Genomic DNA, 19928 nt, shown 5'->3' with positions numbered 1-19928 from the left:
ATATCAATTTAATAAAATAATTGATCATCAAAATGTTTTGCAGCTTGCAGAACTGCTATTTTCGCATTTATTTGTGTGATACTGTCGTATGATGAAATAAGGCTTAATCAGATCAATTGATGTAGTAGCATCGATTCGTTGATACAAAATAATAATAATAATAATAATAAAAACAAAACACTTCTTGATCATTCGATTAATTTAAAAAACAAGCAACAGAATAATGGCTAAGAAGACAATGCCTCAGACCAGCGTTGTGGTTCACTGTCTCCTGGCTTTCTCCATCCAGGCTGCTCCTGTCCTCTCTTTAATCATGTCCTCTTAGGGAACTAATCAGTTAAGGATTCCCCCATCTGTCACCCCTCCCCCCCCATGTGTGTCCCGATGACCCCAGTGACCTCACCTGACTAGTCCACTCAGCTCTCTAAGACTCTCTGCAGTCATATGAATTAGCTTGATAAGCAGTATAGATCTGTCTCTGACAGCTGAGACGCTCACTGTTATGTCACTGTGGACATAGTAGCAGGATGCTGCAAGAACTTGCTCCAGTCATTTACTTAAGAAAACTATTTGTTGTATTGTTAGTTGTGTTGCATTGTTATATATAGCATCACATACATGACAAATAGTGGCATTCAGGCATTGCATTAGTATTTTGAATCCAAAACAAATTAGTTGCAACACAAACTGTAACATTTTTCTTTGAAAAACATTAATACATTGATGAGTTGCAAAATGCAAACTGCTCCATTTTAACCACTTGGACCCTAGCGTCCCTTTTCTGGGGGGCGAACATCCAGCAAGTGTAAATTGGTTAGACTGATCAATGGGAATGAGACAAAACCAATGATGAACTGTAAAACCAAACCATTGTTTTAAAATAATTGACATACCAGTACATTAGATCATTAAATTCACCTAAAGGACAAGATAAGTTAAGTTTCTCTCGAGAAAATGCCATGCCTGTTGTATGAACTGTGGAAAAATACTGTAAGTTGCTCTGTTGTCACATAAGTCACAAAGCATGTGCTCAGTGCATTCAAGCAAAGAAGATACATTTCTCGAAAGGAAAGGTCATAGGCACAAACTGTTGAAAAATAGGACAAGTTGTTTTTACCACATGAGTGCATTCAAGCAAAGAACTAAGAAATAATTGGCTGACTTAATTGTCTTTTACTGAAATTAATTTCACCCATTTTCAACACACTACCATCACTGCCTTTTAAACCACTTAAACCGGGCTTCACCGGGGTCCCCCGGGGCTCCATATTAGGTCAGAAAGTATTTCTCTCTACAACTGAGATGCCAGGGTTCATGTGGTTAACTTTACTGTCAGCAATATGTCTTATTTAATTAATGTGACCCGATAGCTGAGTGGTTAGGGTGCACATCGGACACAAATGCCGAGCACGTCTCTGGTTCAATTCCTGGCAGGCCAGAATTCCCTTACTGTCTTTCCCCATATGCCATGCCTCTCCTTCTCTATCATTATCAAATAAAGCAGTGGTTGTCAAAGTGGGGTCCAGAGACTCTGAGTATGGATCTTCACAGACAAATGGAAGCAAACTAACCCTTACGGGTCTATTTGGTTCCATTCCATTTCCAGAACCACTGAAATAAAAGGCGTAAAATGCCCCAAAATAAGATTCACAAAAAACAACAACAACAACAACAACAACAACAACATTCAGCAGTCATAAAGTGCAGGTGAGCCTGGCAGGATGTTTACACCTGAGTGGAAAGGAAGAACGCTTGACTGAACATTCTGCATGGGAGCTATCAAACTATAAAAGCCATTTGCACTGCTTTTCCAGGTTCACTGCTTTGACGTGCTGTGAAAGGTCATTTTCAAAAGGAGGCCATTTATCCAGCAAAAAACAAGAAGGACCCAAAGTTGCCAGTTTATTTTAAGATCAAAACTGTAGAGAGAGAGGCTGATGGTGGTGGCATTTATACAAATGCAACCAAATGGACTCTGAGTCCTCGGAATTTAATTAACTTTTCATAATTAAGCACCAAGTAGGATAAAGACCAGAAGTGATTTTCAGACTTAATATTTAAGGGAAATTCATGCTTAGCCTACTGAACTCTATAGTGAACGTATAAGAACCGCATGAACCATTTCATTTCAATAAACATCACTTAGGAATAAGGAAGTCAGAATAAATAGTTAGACAGATTAGATGTTATACACATAGAGCTAGCTCTTCACAGGTTCCAAATGACTGACCCAAGGCCAAACCCCAATGTACCCCTGAAATTGGTTCCGAGATCTGAGTGGAGCCGACATAAAAAACGTCATCCAGACGGCATGCATTATTTTATTTTGATTTGATGTAACCAGAGAAACACTTACAGCCAAACCAAATCCATTTAAATTCAAAGACATGTTTACGGAACGTTATAGTCATATCGTTACAGTTATCTTCTCATTCTTGTACACTCTCTGACATATTCGTTGCATAATTATTATATTGAATATTAGGCGTTCACTGATTGTTGTGTTGTGTTCTTTCTCACAGAGGTACGGTGACCTGGGACTGTCCCCTCCCTCGGTCCACGGCCTGTTACAGAGGTGAGCAGGACAGGCCAATGACAAGCCAGTTGTTTAGCGGAGCTGTTGCATGAATGAATGAATTAGAAAATACATACACATTTTCTACCATGTCCTCATTCATCAGAAGGTTTTTCACATCGATCACTATGGCCTGATTTCTACCACTTGTATGTGGGAGGGGGGAGGGGTGTTGTCTGGGCCTCGTGAATTATTGAAGAGGAATCATCTTTATTTTATCACCCTAATGGATCCAGTCCCAGCACTGGTCCCTTTACCGGTCCCATAAAAAGGTAGACAGCTTTGTGTGTGTGTGTGTGTGTGTGTGGCTACACACTTTATATTCACACGCCATCAATTTGGCCAGTTTCTTTGGATGATCTTGCTACAGAGAAAAGCAACAGAATTATTTCTTTCCATAAGCTTTTCAGAGATTAGAACGCTATGTTGTCAACGCTGGGTTAAATCTACATTGATGAAGTTAAGGTGGTCATTCTGTTTATGTTGATTTGAATGTATGTGTGTGAGTGTATATACAGAATGTTTATATTTGTGTCTGGCTCAGTCAGTAGAGCTCTTGCCTTTGGACCACAAGGTCATGGGTATGATCCTGGGCACCGCCAATCAGTGTATGAGTAGCGCGGCCTTGGGTGTGGCAAGTAGTGCATCAAGTACTGGGAACTGATGGTAGGTGTGGCGCTCCACCTCAGCAATCTATCTCCCAGGGGTCTAGTGCATTGAAACGGGGACAGACTCCCGCGTGTTACTGGCTGATACCGACAATAAGCCACTCCCGACCTACTTGTTTGTATATACAGTATCTATAAAATGTATTACCATAGGCAGCAGGTTTTACCAATAATTGCCTACTAATGAAGGTTGTGTGTATAACTGGACAGTGACATGTATTTGTGTTTCTTCCAGACAGGGCCTGGGTGCCAGTAGTTTCCCTCCCCTGGGGGAGTCATCAGGTCCTGGGGACCAGCTCCAGGCAGACAGCCTGTACACCAGCAGGGCCCGCTACTCTGAAGAGCTGCCCTCCTCCGCCAGACCACGGCCTGTAGGGGGCACTACAGGTACAATAACACTGTGGTTCTTGAACCTAAAAGTATCATTTCAGGGATCCTCAGTTTGTTATGTATTGTACTAGGCCCACAGACCCCCATAACTCTGAGAGGTTGCAAATGGAACCAAATGGACCCTTACGGGTCCGTTTGGCTCCATTTGTACACTCATTAGAGTTACAGACCTATAAGGATCCATTTGGTTCCTAACAATCAATAATTTAGCTGGGGACCACCTGGAACCCCCTCAAGGCACCCTGGGGGTCCCCGAACCCCTCTTTGAGAACCAGTGCGATAACAAGCTGACAAGCACACGTGGTCCATGCACAGTCACGCATGCATAAGCACACAGTCTGTATGGCACTTAGACATACCAGATCTAGATTATTCATATTTTGTGGTTTCTTTTTAACCACCTAAAGACCTTCATGCTTCACTGTATTGGTGTCTCTTCCCTCCCCTCTCTCACAACCTATGTTCCCTCCTGTTGTCAGAGAAACCACACAGGCACACATCTGTGCCAGAACGGCACAGATGAATGGAGTGTTGGTGCTTCTGCAGCTGTTCCAATGGATCCAATATAGTTATTATTTAGTCACAAGCTCTTGTTTATAGGCTTCTTTTTTTTAAAGAAATTGAATGCACCAGACAGACAGACAGACAGACAGACAGACAGACAGACAGACAGACAGACAGACAGACAGACAGACATGGTACATCTATACAATGCAGGAAATCAAAATGTAGGCATACTGTATGTGATGATCCCTGAGAACTGTGTGTGTGTGTGTGTGTGTGTGTGTGTGTGTGTGTGTGTGTGTGTGTGTGTGTGTGTGTGTGTGTGTGTGTGTGTGTGTGTGTGTGTGTGTGTGTGTGTGTGTGTGTGTGTGTGTGTGTGTGTGTGTGTGTGTGTGTTCGTCTGCGTGTGTGTGTCTAGGGGCCCAGCTCCATCATCTAACACAGGTGGGCTTACCCGGTCGTCTCAACGGTTATCCACCAGGGGTCAGCAGAGCTCCCCCCGGCCAGAACGGAGGACTGGGCTGGAACCACTACCATGACGACTACTCCAGACCTGGAACTGACAGAGACGCAGTGAGTCCACAAACAGTCCTTTCCTTACTGTATTTCTGCTGTCCACACTCAAAACCTAAGCCTATTTCCTCTTTCAAGTTTTCTGTGCTCACTGCTCAGTGATTTTGTCTTCTGTAGAGCAGTGGTTCTCAAATAATGAATAACCAATGTATAAAATGGGGAGTGGGGACCCCCTGGAACCCCTTGAGGGTCCTCGGACCCCACTTTGAGAACCACTGCATTCTCTTCTTCTCAGTTTTCCTTTTTGTTCTATCCATCATGTCTGTTTTTTCCTCCCTCTTACACTCGTCTCTTTCTTCCCCCTCTCTTCTCTTTGCCGTCTTCCCGCTCTCTCTCCCTGGCTGGGATCTTCAGTTCCTGGGCTACCCTGACTACTCGCCCCCTTCTATCTTCCAGATGCCCAGGAGTGGTGGTCTCCGGGAGCCCTCGGCGCCCCCTGCCCACCAAGAGCCCCCCGGGCTGGGTTACCTCTCGCCCCCCGAACCCATGGACCCCTCCCCGCCCACCCACTCCTCGGCCTCCCTCATCAAGGCCATCAGGGAAGAGCTGATGCGTCTCTCCCAGAAACAGGCGGCGGTGCCTGGCTACCACAGCTGAGGCGGTGTAGCTCTGTGTCCCCCCCCGCCCCACCTCCTCCCACCAGTCATGCCACTGCGCCTACCCGCCTGCTTCATCTAGAGCTTTTAGTAGTGATACTTCCCATGGAAGTCCCCCGATTTGTGTACAGGAAATGAATCCTTCACTGAAACGGAGGTTGGACGATATTTGGAGATATCGGACCAGACATGGTGCCGGAACCCCAGTTTCTGTGCCGAGCGGACAGTCCCACGGCGATTAGAGGAATTCTCGACTTGGCTGCGATCGGAAAAGGCCCGTTCTGTGTTCGGACGTAGCCTCTGGACTTACCACTTAGACCCCTATATACGTCATTGTATGTCAAACGACGAAAATGGCCGATCTGCAAGCTCGTAGATCGGCTATTGTCGTAGAATGTTTGCCTGTTATGACATGCCCAAAATAGGGACGCTAGGGTTTGTGTGGTTCACGGAGAAAGAGTTTATTGTGACAGGCCTGTGACACAAAGAACAATGTGATTGGTACTGTATACTTGATGAGAACTGTGGAACCTTGGACCTTTTGGAGATGAGGTGAAATTGAGATATCCCAGGCAGCCCTGCTTTCCGTTCCTGCACATCAGCATGGACCGGGGGGGAAAGACCTCTGCCAAAACCCGGCCACCGTGCGGATCTCTGGAGTCTGGACTTCCTCCGCATAGAGTTTAGTTTGTACTACTTGTGGCGTTGCTTCTGCAATCATCTCATTGGATAACTGTCACTGCCCTCTCGTTGACCACACAGAGCTACCAACAGCTTGTTGTTGTTGTTTTTTCAGGCTGCGTCATCATCAACACCTAATGGCTGTCAATTTCCGGTTCTCTCTCCTGTGGTAGCATGCAGTATTTCGGGTCACTCTGAAAACCTATGACCTGCGTCCCGCCGGACACTTTTATTACCGTCGGCCTGGCGCTACGTCACATTTTCTGCCATATGAGCCACTATATGCCTTGACACTGTGACCCAGTTCAGCTGACCCTACAGAGAGGTCAAAGTTCACAGCCAGCCAGCCAGTTAATTCAACGACAAAGGGGCAGAACAGAATACTTGTACACAGTACCTGTTTCTTCCTTTAATAGTAGTACAGTTGATTGTAATTTAGTTAGTTGTGCTCCAATGTCGCGCAACCACCAGTGTGCAACTGAGGGTGTGTTCGGAAATACAGTCCGAGAGCACTGGAGTGCTTTCTGGTCAATGGCAAATTCAGAGCATTCGGTGCGTTGCCGTTCCAAGATTTCAAGGGCTGTGCTCCCAGAGCAGTGCTGTGCGCACACTGACCAGTCGGGCCGAAAAGCAGGGTTGTCCCGCACATCTAAACATTGGAGGAAGAAGTCATTGCATAATGCGATGGCAGCCTGTCAACAAGACGCGGTTCGATTCCAGAGCCAGACGGAACTTTGATGCGTGTCACTCCCTGACTTTTCCCCCATTCCCTGTCATATCTCCACTGTACTATAAATAAAGGCAGAAAAGCCTCCAAAATATTTATAGTCAAAATCAGAGCACTCTATGACGTCAAAACCAGAGCACCCTGAAATCGGAGCAGATTCTCAGAGCTTATTTCCGAACGCACCCTAAGTTTAATAGATCGGATTGAGTTGATATCTCTGCCCCTTTGGCTTAATGTGCTTAATTTGGTTGACATTCTAACTTAAGGTCCAACGGTCTGGTACTTGGTCTTGTTTATTCATGCGCAGTTGATACCAGAACTCTTAACGGACACACAGTGAACCAGTGGCCTTGAAACGACACGTATGTTAAAACGTGACTTGCGCTAAAATGTATTATGGGTTATGGAAACAAAAGGAAGTTTGTCTGCGGAGGTGAAATCGATATTATACTTGACATGGTGTGTACTGCACTGAACTGTACGTACCCGGTATTTGGTCGCAATTCGATGCACTGACGGCATGCGCACACCTTGGTGTTAGCTCAGGTCTTTCATTATGAGGTTCTTACTGGTCACTTGAACAAAATGTAAGTTTCATGGGTCACATACGGTAGATCAGTGGTTCTCAACCTTTTTTTTAACCCCCTAAAATAATCATATTTGAACTGGGGACCCCCCCCACCCTGACAAGCACTTGGAATTGTAGGAGTTAAGGCATTACATTTTTCCAGATAAATATTGTGAAAATAGCCGATCACAACGCCTCGCTGTGAGCTTTAGCTAATGTTTGACCAGTTTTTATAGTATAATTTGAGTATTACTTTTGACGCAGTTATGGTCTTTTTTTTATGTCCTAAATTTGTTTATTTGTTGGGGTCATCTGGGAAAAAATAAATAAATAAAAGAAAACCATGTGGGGACCCACAGGTTGAGAACCACTGACATATAGATGAGCTGTTGTTCGATATGAGGAAAATCATTTCTCTGTACCTTTTCATGAAGAACAGAGTCACAGTCAAGGGGGGTTTAACAATCTGTCTCTTGCACCTTGAAATGCATTGAATTTCTCAGCTGTGAACTTCAGTGCTGTATTGAAAGGTATAGTGTCGCCGCCTCTATTCACAGCAGTGTTCAGCTCAGTTAGGAAAATAAGTAATAAAACAATGTTGTACTGTAATGTACAACAATGTACTGTAATGTTGACAGTATGGCCGCTTGTCCACCAAAGACATCTTTCCCCCAGCTGAAAACGCAATGGCGTTCTTTCAAGATGCTTGTCCAAACATCCAGAGTTGAAAATGTTTTAGACTCTCTGTGAAAAGATAACTACAGCAGACGTAAAGGCTTTTCCGGAATTTAAAAAAAGAAAAATCAAGACATAGGAGGAATACATATCTTGGTGGACACAGCCGCGAATGGTTTACTGCATCCACAAAACGTTGTGGTTTTCAAATTTCTCTGAAATGAACCTTGCCTCATTTTTCTTTTTTCCTTTTTTTTCTTTTTTTTTATGTTCTCCTTAAATGTGTCTGTTTTTAAATCTTTGTAGGTTACCTCTATTGACATGAAGCCCCACTCATATTGTGATGCTTTGGGGCCTGAAGTGATATTTAAAATGAAATAAAAGAGAAACCTATTGACTTTGTAATGCAGGATTTGAACACAGTTTTTTTATCAGTATTATTACAAGGGAATCGTAAATGTTGTTTTGTTTTCCTTACACAAGCACCACATGAACACATTTGTAAGCGGAAGTTTTATTGCCTGATTTATGCTGTACTTGACTGCACTCAGGTTTAACTTGAACCCTATATCACTCTATCAGAAACCTTTTATCTCCATATTTATTTTCCTTGATTAACCCCTACTCGATCATTCTACAGTGCCACACAAAAGCATCAAACGTAGCAGATCTAAAAGCTCTAAGCACTGTGCAAAGCAACACGCTTTGAGCTTGTAGAGCTGCTATTTTTTAGTTTGTTTGAATCCTGAAATGTAACATTTTTGGTCGATATACTTGTTTCGTTCCCTGCCCCCTCCTTTTCCCCTCTAGTCTACACACCAAATCTCTTCACTGAAAATAATAGCCAACCTACAAGATCACAGCGGCATGCATTGTGATGTGCTGTGAGCTTGTACGTCTGCTATTTTCCAGGCTTGTCAACTCTCCTGGATTTCCCAGGAGTCTCCTGGATTTTGAACCCCTCTTCCTGGGAGTCTCCTGGATTGGCAAATCTCCTGGATTTCTCCTGGATTTGGTATCAAACTCCCAAAATTCACCAGAACACAGGAAATAACATCTACTATGTAATTTTTTTTCTGGGGGAGGACCCCCAGACCCCCCGCTTTAGGGGTGGGGCAATGAATGCAAGAAAGATCAGACACATATTCACTTAAGTAATGACTTAAAAATTAGATGTCATCATTAAAGATGTCCTTTGCTTCAGTCATCAATACATGCGTATAAAACATGCACAAAATTCACCAGAACACAGGAAATTACATCTACTATGTTACATTTTTTCGGGGGGAGGACCCCCAGACCCCCCGCTTTAGGGTTGGGGGCAATGCATGCAAGAAAGATCATATACGTGTAATGACTTAAAGATGAGAAGTCATTATTATTCACCTACATTTGGCATTTTAAGGCTGAAATTGTACCAGTGCTAGTAAAGCAAGCCTGATAAAAGTATCAAGCATGCACAAAATTCAACAGAACACAGGAAAATATATATATCTGTTAAGAGGTTTTGGGGAGAGGACCCCCAGACCCCGGTAGGGGAGTTCCGCGCACCCCCCAAAAAAGTAATCTCCTGGATTCTGACCGTCCAATGTTGACAACCCTGGCTATTTTCATCGAATGTTTGCATATGGTGACATGGGTACTGCAGGGTTAAGGCCCATAGTTTCTGACCTGCCCACAGCCCTCCTCTGAGCAAAAAAAAAAAAAAAGCTATTTTTGAGTGAGGACCAATTATATGAACATAGGTTGAAAAGTGGCGGAGTGCCCCTTTAAGTAATAAGTAATAGAATTACTTTACACCACTGCACAACTGTGTGCGACTGAGATATGCGGGGGTGGGTGGGTGGGTCGGTCATGTTTTTAACTTTAACGATAGAACATTTGTTCTATCACTAAGACCGTTTTATAATTTATTCAAATTAAAAGGTTGGAAAATGGTGTTATGTGAAGCTTCATTTATGGCAGTGTAGCGACGAAACTAGCAGTAGCAGGATAAGCTGTGAGCTTGTAGATCTGCTATTTTCGGCTTGCTGACCCGGAAGAGGAGGAACGTGATACGGGAAGTTCATTATTAGGCATTGTGTTGTCCTTTCTTTTGCAGTCAGTAGTAGAGCGTAGTAGGCTACATGGTGTGATTTATATGCGTGAATATGTGGTCTTCTAACTACTACTACATTGCCTCGTATTCATAACAACTCTAGAACCACGATTGGATCATAAATGGCCTCGGGTTTGTAGCAGGAGTAGCCATTTAGTCGTGCAGTTCTTCTGCTAGCTTATAGCCTTGTTAGCTTAGCCTTGGTCGCGCCGCGCGCGGAGTGGAGCATTAAAACCGGAGGCTCGCAAACCGGAGGGACATTATTGGGAGAAAGAAACAATCATCGCCTCAGAGGTAATGTTTAAAATACGTCTTGTGCAGAGAGATGGTGGGGTGCAGTCAGATGTATGAATCTGTTTACCACCACGTTTTTGATGTCTTACTTTAATGTGATGCCTGCCTGATGTGACAACCTTTTGACTGTAGGTCATACTTAGCTAGGTCATACTATAGGACACCAGATTATCTAATGTTTGATTGTTCCTGATATTGTAAATCAATACATCTGTTGAACACTTATATAGAACCGTGTTATTATTTATTAAGATACCTCGGCAAAACGGGACGTGCCCTATAAACTGACATTGTCCATCTTTATATGTTGTAGATGTAGAGATTTGATGTAGTGGTAAGGAGGGGAACAAGTAGGTCTACCCCTGCCCTGGGGGACCAATGTCAAGCCGGCTATCTTGGACGTATTGTTACTATAGGCCTATTCTTTCAGACTATCGGTTATTTTCTTTACAAGAAAACTGCTGTTACAACATATGATTCAAACAGGTACACGAGTAAATTAAACAACAACGGTATATTTCACCTTATGGTCCAGCAAAGGTTTACTGGACATATGTGTTATTGTTTACTACAGTAGCCAGTAGGTTGTATTTATCAGGTTGCTCAACAGCAGTGTTAAGATCACGACTCCCCCAGCTAGTGCACTGCAGTTGCAGTTGTGTGTATTTGGAGCTGGTCGTTTATAGGTTTATTATATGAGGTGCTTTAACAGTGAGCAATCAGCCTCTCACTCTAGTCTACATTGACCCAGACAGGGCTGAGGGCTCTGCGCGGCGGGCGCTCTGTGGCGTCCGTCCGGCGCTAGTGTAGTTTTACTCTTTTAAAGGAACAATTGGGGGCCCTTAAAAGGGCCGTTTAGTGGATCACTGCAGTGACAGACTGAGCATAAGCTTGGTTAGGTCATGCATCTGAGTTCTCTGACGGTTGGATCTCTCCCGGCTGCCTCTCCCTCTACGCCTCCTCTTCTTCCTCTGGCTCTGGGAGCTGCAGGAGTCAGGGGAGTTGGAGATGGTGATGGACAGAGAGTTGCAGGTAGGAACGACCTCCCTGCGACCTCCCAATGTCTTCTTCCTCCTCCACCTCCTCTTCCTCCTGTTGGAGGAGCTAGAAGGAGCCTCCTTGCCGTCAGCAGAGCGTTCAGGAATCTTAGCCATCTTTGAAAGAATAACTCGGTCTATATTCAGTTAAGAATGAAGTTGTAGCACGGTCAACGGCGATTATTAGTACCTCCCAGTATGTAAATTTAGTGTGCTGCCCCCAGCAGATGATTGGCCGAGAGACCGGGCGCGTTGCAACGTCACGGCTCCGCTGATTGGCTTGAGCCTTGTGTCGTAGGGCGGAGCCGTAGGACGAGGAAAAAAACAAAAACAAAAAAAGTTCACAGCCTCACACTCCTACAGCCTGTAGATTGGCTATTTTCAAAATGGCCGAAATGCACATCATGAAAATGGCTGAAGTGCCTGTATGTTTTGTAACTAATTGAAAAGTATTGGAAGTTGGAAATACTCAAGTAAAGTACAAAAATAAAAGCACAGAACTTAAGCAAATGCAGTTAGTTACAAACTTACACCATTGAGGTAGAGTTGGTTTAAACAATGCTATTACTGTATTCTGTGTGTGTAACATGTCCTCTCTAGAATTATGTGAAGCCTAGCTACTGCTAGCAACCTGCTAGCAACGTTAGCTAAGCTAACGTTAGCTGCTACTGCAAGAAGTTAGCATGAACTCAGGCAACCGTTTTTCTTTTAGCCATACTTTGTCCTACGAGTAATGGCAAAAGGGACGCGGGACGCACTCGAAATGGGTTCAGCGTGGACAAAACTCTGCGCCTCTGTGAGGGAGAGCGTTGCTGTCCATGGTGCTTAACACAACTTATATAATGCAGCAACAAATGCAGTGAAGGTGATGATTCAAAGACGGATGTCTCATTTAATGACACTTTCTGTTTCACTTTGGTAACAGTTTACTTCTCCAGGGGAATACTCTTGACTAGAGCTCAGGTGATACAGTAGTAGAAGGCATTGTGAACAGCTTGGATGAGGAGGGTAGTATGGTTGTGTTTGGCCTCTACTCTCAAAATGTAATATGTTTATGGGGTAGATGAAGCAAATTGCTGCTACAGTAGCAATAACTCATGATTTACCTCTCCAGGCAAGAAGCACACACAGGATGTACAGAATCTAGTTGATTGGATTGATGGATTTTAGTTTTGTGAAGAACTTGTTCAAGAATATATAACACAATTATTTCATTGGCATCAATCCAGTGCAGGAGAAGCAATGCAGTGCATATAGAATGCATATTGTAATATAGATGCTAATAACTTAATAATAAATGCATGTACAGTACTAATAGTGTACAGTACAATCTATTCACCAGTAAGACTCCCTAAATCGAGAGATAAGCGACCGTCAGGTCGCCTACACAAACTTTGGAAGGCAATGGTAGCCAATCATGAGGGAATATGGGAAATGGGACAGATCCATGTTGATGACATGACTGTAGAGATACTGTGTATGCTTTGTGTGATTTTAGGCCAAAATCTGTAGGAGCATTGTCCATAAATGTGTTTTTCAAAAATCGTCTGATGGTGGCGCTAGATGGGACAGATGCGTTTTGATGACATGCGTGATTTTAGGGCAAAATCTGTAGCAGTGTCCAAAAATGTGTCTTGCAAGAATCAGCCTCATGGTGGCGCTAGAAGAGGGCCATGTGAGAAATGTTTGGCATGGATCGGGGCAACGGTGGCAGAGATATGAGTAGGGGAAAAGTGTGACGTGACGGACGGAGGGACGGACTGACAGCCGGTGGAGGTTTTGATAGTAACTGCGACCTGATGGTCACAATTCACCAAAAAGTCATATTACCTGGGCACTTCAAAAATGACTATTGACTACCCAAATAAAAATGATGGAGCACTCAGCTGGTCTGCACGTTCATTTATTGTAGAGCGACAGGGTGACTGACGTTTCGATGTTTAGTCTTCCGAAGAACGTGCAGACCAGCTGAGTGCTCCATCATTTTTATTTGGGTAGTCATTTTTGAAGTGCCCAGGTAATATGTCTTTTTGATATAGTTTGTCCTTGTTGAGCACCAACGAGTCCTTCTACCAATAACTGCTGGCTGAAGCGCGCAGACATCTCCTACTGGTCACAATTCACCCTTTGTCAAGTCCCGCCCGCTGTCCCGCCCCAGTGCTGTGTGGACTCTCCCGCACGCAGAAACAGTCGTTTAAGTCAAACACCAACCCCTCCCTCCAAATCCCTCCCCTTTATAATCGCTTACAATGGCGCCAATGTCAGACTATTAGTCTGAAATCACTCAGGGTATGTCTGTTTGTATACAGTGCAATACAGTTGTAATCCTAAAAGTAATAGTTGTGATGTAAAAAGAATGGTTTGTGCTCCATATAAATGTCAAGTCCTGTAATATCATGTATCTGTCTATGCAGACAGATGGCAAGGAAGAGAGGCATTAGAGGAGACAGCTATCCAGAGAGGTGTCTAAACCTAGAAAGACTTGAGACAGACCTGTATTGTTTAAGCGCCCTTGGGTTTCAAGTTTGTATTATTGTTATTGGTATGAGAGCCTCATTGCTTGTTTCCCCAACCTGTGCTTTGAGTTCAAGTAAGTTGTTTAATACAAATGATTTTATCTTCATATTATTTTGGTGGAGCTTTTGCTTTTGGTCATAGAAGTAACTAGATTACTTGCATGTGTGTCCTTGATTGCATTCCAGAACTTATACAGCTTGGCTTTTCCAAAACCTTTCCAAAACTTTTTTTAAAAGGTTGAATTAACTTGATTGCTCAATACGAGTACCACAATCATAAATAGCACTGCCCATACAATACCAATTCAATGCTCTCTTTTTAGGATTATGGATGGCAAAGTTTGTCTAAACGTCCATTTAGCACTTAAGTCCGAAACAGCCAACATGTTCTGAAGCAGAAGGGGTGAGAATAGGCTGTAACAACATAATTGAAAAAAATTACTGGCTGATTTTCCATGAAATGTCCATTGGAAGATGAAATTTACTAATTAGGTCTGAACCCATGACCTTCCCTCTGGTAACACCTTTTGGCCAATTCATGACCATATTCTCTCCTAATACATATTAAGAGTTACTCCAGTACAGCAGCAGTCTCACTCAACTTTGCAGTTTGTTTGGGTGAATAAGGTACTTATTATAAGCATAGAACTTGTTTGTGTAAAATCATAGTTAATGCAAGGGTGACAGATATAGTATATATATTTGCACTAAATATTAGACCGTTTCTAATTCGCATTTATGACAGGCAGTATTCACATCCCTCCATCTTTTTCACCTCTGTTCTTACCTCTGAGGTAAGGCATTGGTATTATGTGTTTGGTTTCCGCACTGGACAATGCAAAGAAAGTGGCCTTCGACCAAGACTGGGACCTTGGAAGGGGACATCTTTGACCTGCAGGGAACTCTCAGTGGAGGTGAGTCCTGGTTTTCAAAGCACTGACTCTCCTAAGAAATATTTCAAAATGGCCCAGACCGGGCACTGGGAAGAGGAGCGCAGCTCAAAAGGTGTTCTCAGTGGACACAGCGCCTAATTTATGGTCATTTATTTAAAGGGCACTTTTACTATTTTCACCACAGTTTAGGCACCATTGTACGATGAAATACAGGTTAGAGGTTAGGCTTAAACTGTTGTGAACCTGATCATCTCTTCCACACATGCTTCACGTTGACTCCCAACTTGCAGTGGTGCAGATTGATTCTATTATACCAGTAATAGAATCACCTACTAGTACTAGGTTATAACGCTTAATTTTTACTGTTTCCAATACTGTTGGAATGGATTCCCACTGTTTGAAGAGACTTTTGAAATTCAATCATACATACAGTGTCAGTTGTGCAGTCTTCATATTGTTGTGGTTCTCACAGGTCTAGGGACCCTCTGGTTTACTTACAGACTCTTAAGGTCTGTAACACAGAGTGTACAAATAGAATCAAATGGACACTTACCGGTCCCTTTGATTCCATTTGTACACTCTCAGAGAACCAGCAATGGAACCAATTCTGGTGCATCTGGCTCTGGATCCCAACCCAAGGCTGGAACAACACACACTTTTCAATGTTTGACCTTAACTCATTCTGCGCGATCCCCGTAGAAACCGTAGATTTCCCGCTGTACCGCGGTGCCATGCCCGTCGATCCCGGAAGTTTAATTAGCTTTAATCATTATGAAAGGATTAAAAGTATTATCGCAGATTTTCGCTGATTCTGGCTCTTTAGGCCCGCCCCCCTAACTGTATCCGGTCATTTCCGGTCTGGACCGGATCTAGCTTTCCGTATCCGGTCTGTCCCGCCTCCGTTGGTTTACAGTGTAACAGAGATTAGAACGCTATGTTGTCAACACTGGGTTAAATCTACATTGATGAAGTTAAGGTGGTCATTCTGTTTATGTTGATTTGAATGTATGTGTGTGAGTGTATATACAGAATGTTTATATTTGTGTCTGGCTCAGTCAGTAGAGCTCTTGCCTTTGGACCACAAGGTCATGGGTATGATCCTGGGCACCACCAATCAGTGTATGAGTAGCGCGGCCTTGGGTGTGGCAAGTAGTGCATCAAGCACTGGGAACTGATGGTAGGTGTGGCGCTCCACCTCAGCAATCTATCTCCCAGGGGTCTAGTGCATTGAAACGGGGACAGACTCCTGCGTGTTACTGGCTGATACCGACAATAAGCCACTCCCGACCTACTTGTTTGTATATACAGTATCTATAAAATGTATTACCATAGGCAGCAGGTTTTACCAATAATTGCCTACTAATGAAGGTTGTGTGTATAACTGGACAGTGACATGTATTTGTGTTTCTTCCAGACAGGGCCTGGGTGCCAGTAGTTTCCCTCCCCTGGGGGAGTCATCAGGTCCTGGGGACCAGCTCCAGGCAGACAGCCTGTACACCAGCAGGGCCCGCTACTCTGAAGAGCTGCCCTCCTCCGCCAGACCACGGCCTGTAGGGGGCACTACAGGTACAATAACACTGTGGTTCTTGAACCTAAAAGTATCATTTCAGGGATCCTCAGTTTGTTATGTATTGTACTAGGCCCACAGACCCCCATAACTCTGAGAGGTTGCAAATGGAACCAAATGGACCCTTACGGGTCCGTTTGGCTCCATTTGTACACTCATTAGAGTTACAGACCTATAAGGATCCATTTGGTTCCTAACAATCAATAATTTAGCTGGGGACCACCTGGAACCCCCTCAAGGCACCCTGGGGGTCCCCGAACCCCTCTTTGAGAACCAGTGCGATAACAAGCTGACAAGCACACGTGGTCCATGCACAGTCACGCATGCATAAGCACACAGTCTGTATGGCACTTAGACATACCAGATCTAGATTATTCATATTTTGTGGTTTCTTTTTAACCACCTAAAGACCTTCATGCTTCACTGTATTGGTGTCTCTTCCCTCCCCTCTCTCACAACCTATGTTCCCTCCTGTTGTCAGAGAAACCACACAGGCACACATCTGTGCCAGAACGGCACAGATGAATGGAGTGTTGGTGCTTCTGCAGCTGTTCCAATGGATCCAATATAGTTATGATTTAGTCACAAGCTCTTGTTTATAGGCTTCTTTTTTTTTAAGAAATTGAATGCACCAGACAGACAGACAGACAGACAGACAGACAGACAGACAGACAGACAGACAGACAGACAGACAGACAGACATGGTACATCTATACAATGCAGGAAATCAAAATGTAGGCATACTGTATGTGATGATCCCTGAGAACTGTGTGTGTGTGTGTGTGTGTGTGTGTGTGTGTGTGTGTGTGTGTGTGTGTGTGTGTGTGTGTGTGTGTGTGTGTGTGTGTGTGTGTGTGTGTGTGTGTGTGTGTGTGTGTGTGTGTGTGTGTTCGTCTGCGTGTGTGTCTAGGGGCCCAGCTCCATCATCTAACACAGGTGGGCTTACCCGGTCGTCTCAACGGTTATCCACCAGGGGTCAGCAGAGCTCCCCCCGGCCAGAACGGAGGACTGGGCTGGAACCACTACCATGACGACTACTCCAGACCTGGAACTGACAGAGACGCAGTGAGTCCACAAACAGTCCTTTCCTTACTGTATTTCTGCTGTCCACACTCAAAACCTAAGCCTATTTCCTCTTTCAAGTTTTCTGTGCTCACTGCTCAGTGATTTTGTCTTCTGTAGAGCAGTGGTTCTCAAATAATGAATAACCAATGTATAAAATGGGGAGTGGGGACCCCCTGGAACCCCTTGAGGGTCCTCGGACCCCACTTTGAGAACCACTGCATTCTCTTCTTCTCAGTTTTCCTTTTTGTTCTATCCATCATGTCTGTTTTTTCCTCCCTCTTACACTCGTCTCTTTCTTCCCCCTCTCTTCTCTTTGCCGTCTTCCCGCTCTCTCTCCCTGGCTGGGATCTTCAGTTCCTGGGCTACCCTGACTACTCGCCCCCTTCTATCTTCCAGATGCCCAGGAGTGGTGGTCTCCGGGAGCCCTCGGCGCCCCCTGCCCACCAAGAGCCCCCCGGGCTGGGTTACCTCTCGCCCCCCGAACCCATGGACCCCTCCCCGCCCACCCACTCCTCGGCCTCCCTCATCAAGGCCATCAGGGAAGAGCTGATGCGTCTCTCCCAGAAACAGGCGGCGGTGCCTGGCTACCACAGCTGAGGCGGTATAGCTCTGTGCCCCCCCCCCCCCACCCCCCCCGCCCCACCTCCTCCCACCAGTCATGCCACTGCGCCTACCCGCCTGCTTCATCTAGAGCTTTTAGTAGTGATACTTCCCATGGAAGTCCCCGATTTGTGTACAAGAAATGAATCCTTCACTGAAACGGAGGTTGGACGATATTTGGAGATATCGGACCAGACATGGTGCCGGAACCCCAGTTTCTGTGCCGAGCGGACAGTTCCACGGCGATTAGAGGAATTCTCGACTTGGCTGCGATCGGAAAAGGCCCGTTATGTGTTCGGACGTAGCCTCTGGACTTACCACTTAGACCCCTATATACGTCATTGTATGTCAAACGACGAAAATGGCCGATCTGCAAGCTCGTAGATCGGCTATTGTCGTAGAATGTTTGCCTCTTATGACATGCCCAAAATAGGGACGCTAGGGTTTGTGTGGTTCACGGAGAAAGAGTTTATTGTGACAGGCCTGTGACACAAAGAACAATGTGATTGGTACTGTATACTTGATGAGAACTGTGGAACCTTGGACCTTTTGGAGATGAGGTGAAATTGAGATATCCCAGGCAGCCCTGCTTTCCGTTCCTGCACATCAGCATGGACCGGGGGGGAAAGACCTCTGCCAAAACCCGGCCACCGTGCGGATCTCTGGAGTCTGGACTTCCTCCGCATAGAGTTTAGTTTGTACTACTTGTGGCGTTGCTTCTGCAATCATCTCATTGGATAACTGTCACTGCCCTCTCGTTGACCACACAGAGCTACCAACAGCTTGTTGTTGTTGTTTTTTCAGGCTGCGTCATCATCAACACCTAATGGCTGTCAATTTCCGGTTCTCTCTCCTGTGGTAGCATGCAGTATTTCGGGTCACTCTGAAAAGCTTTGACCTGCGTCCCGCCGGACACTTTTATTATCGTCGGCCTGGCGCTACGTCACATTTTCTGCCATATGAGCCACTATATGCCTTGACACTGTGACCCAGTTCAGCTGACCCTACAGAGAGGTCAAAGTTCACAGCCAGCCAGCCAGTTAATTCAACGACAAAGGGGCAGAACAGAATACTTGTACACAGTACCTGTTTCTTCCTTTAATAGTAGTACAGTTGATTGTAATTTAGTTAGTTGTGCTCCAATGTCGCGCAACCACCAGTGTGCAACTGAGGGTGTGTTCGGAAATACAGTCCGAGAGCACTGGAGTGCTTTCTGGTCAATGGCAAATTCAGAGCATTCGGTGCGTTGCCGTTCCAAGATTTCAAGGGCTGTGCTCCCAGAGCAGTGCTGTGCGCACACTGACCAGTCGGGCCGAAAAGCAGGGTTGTCCCGCACATCTAAACATTGGAGGAAGAAGTCATTGCATAATGCGATGGTTGTAGCCTAGATTGTATTCTAGACAGTATTCAACATGCATTTGAGGCTCTGATGGCATATACTGAATGCTCTGTTGCAGCCTGTCAACAAGACGCGGTTCGATTCCAGAGCCAGACGGAACTTTGATGCGTGTCACTCCCTGACTTTTCCCCCATTCCCTGTCATATCTCCACTGTACTATAAATAAAGGCAGAAAAGCCTCCAAAATATCAATATATAAATAGTCAAAATCAGAGCACTCTATGACGTCAAAACCAGAGCACCCTGAAATCGGAGCAGATTCTCAGAGCTTATTTCCGAACGCACCCTAAGTTTAATAGATCGGATTGAGTTGATATCTCTGCCCCTTTGGCTTAATGTGCTTAATTTGGTTGACATTCTAACTTAAGGTCCAATGGTCTGGTACTTGGTCTTGTTTATTCATGCGCAGTTGATACCAGAACTCTTAACGGACACACAGTGAACCAGTGGCCTTGAAACGACACGTATGTTAAAACGTGACTTGCGCTAAAATGTATTATGG

General features: G+C 44.7%; 2 protein-coding genes across 2 annotated transcripts in view; both read left to right on the top strand.

Moving 5' to 3' along the window:
* Positions 1 to 8282, top strand: part of LOC308293601 (UPF0606 protein KIAA1549) — a gene marked incomplete at its 5' end in the record, with an annotated part of 87364 nt that extends 79082 nt beyond the window's left edge. Inside the window, 4 exons of the mRNA XM_080736188.1 lie at positions 2523 to 2575; positions 3479 to 3630; positions 4556 to 4710; positions 5065 to 8282. Of these exons, the coding sequence (XP_080592314.1) occupies positions 2523 to 2575; positions 3479 to 3630; positions 4556 to 4710; positions 5065 to 5307 (603 nt within the window). The 3' untranslated portion in view covers positions 5308 to 8282. The remainder of the gene's footprint in view (positions 1 to 2522; positions 2576 to 3478; positions 3631 to 4555; positions 4711 to 5064) is intronic.
* Positions 8283 to 14737: 6455 nt separating this feature from the next.
* Positions 14738 to 18114, top strand: LOC308293600 (UPF0606 protein KIAA1549-like; the record flags this gene model as incomplete). The annotated part of the gene is made up of 5 exons (XM_080736187.1): positions 14738 to 14816; positions 15851 to 15887; positions 16210 to 16361; positions 17273 to 17427; positions 17782 to 18114. 5 exons carry the CDS (start codon positions 14738 to 14740, stop codon positions 18022 to 18024), a joined length of 666 nt encoding a protein of 221 aa, XP_080592313.1. The 3' UTR covers positions 18025 to 18114.
* Between the last annotated feature and the right edge of the window lie 1814 nt (positions 18115 to 19928).

This window comes from Nannobrachium achirus (genome assembly GCF_963921795.1).
Source record: "Nannobrachium achirus genome assembly, chromosome: 11".
Classification (NCBI taxonomy): domain Eukaryota; kingdom Metazoa; phylum Chordata; class Actinopteri; order Myctophiformes; family Myctophidae; genus Nannobrachium; species Nannobrachium achirus.
Note: the sequence above shows the minus strand (reverse complement) of the source record. Positions and strands in the feature narration are given on the sequence as shown.